This window comes from Ochlerotatus camptorhynchus, unplaced genomic scaffold, assembly GCF_037179485.1.
Source record: "Ochlerotatus camptorhynchus isolate MF236.1 unplaced genomic scaffold, CSIRO-AGI_Acam_v1.1 ptg000277l, whole genome shotgun sequence".
Classification (NCBI taxonomy): Eukaryota; Metazoa; Arthropoda; class Insecta; order Diptera; family Culicidae; genus Ochlerotatus; species Ochlerotatus camptorhynchus.
Genome location: NW_027040766.1, coordinates 1,458,997 through 1,462,440, shown reverse-complemented (window position 1 = coordinate 1,462,440; position 3,444 = coordinate 1,458,997). Strand labels below are relative to the sequence as shown.

General features: G+C 42.0%; 1 protein-coding gene across 1 annotated transcript; it reads left to right on the top strand.

The window, feature by feature from the left end:
• Window positions 1-1,259: 1,259 nt before the first annotated feature.
• LOC135706286 (chymotrypsin-2-like) lies at window positions 1,260-2,202 on the top strand. The gene is made up of 2 exons (XM_065227850.1): window positions 1,260-1,363; window positions 1,435-2,202. Exons 1-2 carry the CDS (start codon window positions 1,306-1,308, stop codon window positions 2,145-2,147), a joined length of 771 nt encoding a protein of 256 aa, XP_065083922.1. The 5' UTR covers window positions 1,260-1,305; the 3' UTR covers window positions 2,148-2,202.
• Window positions 2,203-3,444: the final 1,242 nt, after the last annotated feature.

Below are 3,444 nucleotides of genomic sequence, written 5' to 3'. Positions count from 1 at the left end.
ATTTTTTATTTGATTAACTAAGGCTTGAAACGAAAAATGTGATTTAAATCAAGGTGATGGGTAGTAGGGTTAACTACCCCATTTCCGGCCTATTAAGCACAACCCGCACTTAGTCTATCTTAATCTAGCACTGTTTAGCACCAAACGGAATGTTATCATTACTGATGGCTTCAAAATTTATTTAACTTTCCGTATGCACCGCAAGCTTTGATAAAGAGAAACCAATCATTGAGATATTGTCAAAAGTCTAACACTGCTTCTTGACGCCAAACTCGGCCTACGGATTTTAAACTCGGCCTAATGCATTGAAACGCCATTCAAACGCCAATTAATTCACTTCGGCCTATCGGATGAAGCAAAACATTGATTCGGTCAAAGCGCTTCATTTTTTATTTAATAATATTGGATGCAAAACTTCATATCACGCGTTCTCATGGACTTTGTTCCGTAGCTTATTAACTAAAGTATCATAGCAAACGCATAACTTGCCTCGATAACTCTGAAATCATGGATTTATTTGAAGTTTTCTGCTCGATAGGCCCAAAATGGGCGATTAGGCCGAAGTAGTTCTCTGCCCTATTTATATTGAGAAATCGAGAAGAAGTTCTGTTGAGAAGTTTAAGTTAAAAAATAGAGCTTTGTTCATGAGACGGAATTCGTTTGGGTGTAGAAAAGTCGGATTTGGGAAAATATCGGATGAGGGTTTGCGAAAAGTGAATCTGCCCATGATTATGATGCAGAAAATTGTTCCAAAAAAATCCATGAATCTTACCGTAGTTAACAATAAGATAAACGACCGTCTACTTCCGCTGACTGAAAAACTACCGATAAAGGACTGGTATTCCCAGGCAATGTTTAGTTCTATGCGGTTTCCTGTCCAAAACGCCTAATTGACGGCATGCTTTGAGTCTGCAGATCTGATTAGCTGGACTTTTATCAGTGACAACCACAGAAGTGACAACGAAATGATAGGACAATTGATGAATCGATAATCATTTTGACTATCTTATCGAATACGGGAGCTGAGATGTTTTACAACTCCATCGTTGTTTGCTTTCAAATTATTCTGATATTTGGAAAGCCCTGTGCACCCAACAAAAAATCACCCAATGCAAGATTTTGTGTAGATTTAAAATTTCAAAAATACCCATAACCCTCATAAATCAAATCGACTGGTCAACGATTTCTCGTTTACAACCTACGGTTGTCTTATCGATGCTGCTACCGATAAGGCTACTTCGTATAAAAGCACTCACCTTGGAAGATCTTCTTCATTCTGAGTCGAATTGAAAGAGTAGAAGAAACATGAATCGTCTGAGTTTGTTGTTAGTGTTCGTTGGAGCGGTCGCCGTCTTCGGCACCAGTGAGTATTGCATGGAACCTGGTCAATGCGAGACCGAGAAATTCAATCCGTTGTTTTTTGTTTATTTGTAGCTCTCCCAGCGGAATTCCTTGAATGGGAAGGTCGTATCGTCGGTGGCCAGAATGCCGCCTCCGGACAGTTCCCGTACCAGATTTCGCTCCGTTCATCTGCCAACGCTCACTTCTGCGGTGGTTCGATCGTCAACAACCGTTATGTTCTGTCAGCTGCTCACTGCACCATTGGACGCACTTTGGCCAACACTCGTGTAGTCGTCGGAACTCACCTGTTGAACAGCGGTGGCGTTGCTCACAATTCGGCTCGCATCATCAACCACGGATCGTACAACGCCAACACTCTCGCCAACGATATTTCGCTGGTGCAGACCGCGACGGTTATCGCATTCAACAACCTTGCTCAACCAATTGGTCTGGGAGCTACCTTCATTAACACTGCCGGTGGTGCTCTGGCTTCCGGCTGGGGTCAATTGGGAGCCAATGCCGGTATTCCAAACAATCTGCAATGGCTGAGCACCAGCATCATCACTCTGGCTGATTGCCGTAGCCGTCACTCGGTTGCCAACGCTGCCCGTGTCTTCGACAACACCATCTGTTCGTTGAGCCCAAGCGGTCAGGGTATGTGCATGGGAGATTCCGGCGGTCCATTGGTGCATGGAGGCAACCAGCAGGGAGTCGTGTCATGGGGTATTCCCTGCGGTCTGGGAGCTCCTGATGTATTCGCTCGTGTGTCTTCGCACCGTTCCTGGATCTTGAGCAACGCCGTTTAAATTGCGATGAGCTGAGCTTTTGTTATTGTTGTGATAATAAATTATGATTCGGAAATTGTTTATTTTCATTGTTGGGAGCGAGCAGAAGGGGGCATGGGTTCAATCGCAGCCAGCTACATTGCAAATAATGTAACTTTACTAGCGGCGCCGGTGGTGTAGTGGTAAGCGTGATTACCTCTCACCCCAGCAGGCCTAGGTTCAATTCCAGTCGGCGCCGCCAGGATGTTCTGAGGCATAATAACGTCTCTGATCACACCTTCCTTCGGAAGGGAAGTAAAGCCGTTGGTCCCCGGTTCATGAGTTGATGGGTCGATAGATGATAGCATTGGCGTTGGTAACATTGGTGCTCAGCACGGAAAACAAGATCGACGGAAATCAAATCTAGGAAAAAATAAAAAAAATATAACGTATAGCAAACTTACCCACTTATTTATCAACATACAAACAAATCTCGCCTCTTTCGTGGCACCTATGAGTAGACGTTGCGAGTTTTCCGCATCTATATTAAGCACGGTTTAGACCAGCGCTGTACAACGTGCGGCCCGCGTGCCAGACGCATTGGTGTAGCTAATTACCATGCCTCCTCCAGAATTTTTATGCCAAACACTGTTGAATGCTTTTCTAGAAGAGCAATCCCAGACTTCATATTTGTTGAACGAATTAAAATTGCTTCAAATTGAAACAACTTTTAATGTTTCCATTTATCAGGGAAGTATGGCAAATGGAAACTTATGTTAAATAATTTTACCATGAAATACAAGGAGTTTTTGATGAGGATTCCATGATCATCTGGAGCTTTCATATTTTGAATTTGTTTAGCTATAGATCTTACTTCGTCCCCCAGGAATCATAAAAAAAATCCTGCAGAAAATATTCAGATAATCCCGAGCAACCTGATTCTCAATAGAACTAGTAAGACCCAATCCAAAACTCCCAAACTCCCTTTCAACAAGTTAAAAAGCTCGCCTTCATTACCTTTAAGAGATCGAGCATTCCAATTCAAAATATTTAATGATTTAAAATCCAGTACTCAATTTCAAAGTTATTACATATTAATCAAAAATTTAGCTTCAGTTTGAATGGCATCAAATATGGGATTTGTTACCAATTTACCAGTAATCATATCGATTAATGATTTCTGCAAAAAATACATACTAGGGGCAGTAATGCTACCTAAGTCCAAATCATCAAAATTTCCGATATAATTATGTTAACTAGAATTTTGATTTCGATTTCTACCAGCTGCATCATAGGTAGCTCCATTTACTTGCTGAACTTTGTTAGCAGCAAGTATAGA

Bases quoted from the DNA above. Each gene is read 5' to 3' on its own strand.
- LOC135706286 (XM_065227850.1), top strand. From the start codon at position 1,306: ATGAATCGTCTGAGTTTGTTGTTAGTGTTCGTTGGAGCGGTCGCCGTC. The intron at 1,364-1,434 runs GTGAGTATTGCA...GTTTATTTGTAG, and splicing joins GGTCGCCGTCTTCGGCACCA to CTCTCCCAGCGGAATTCCTT.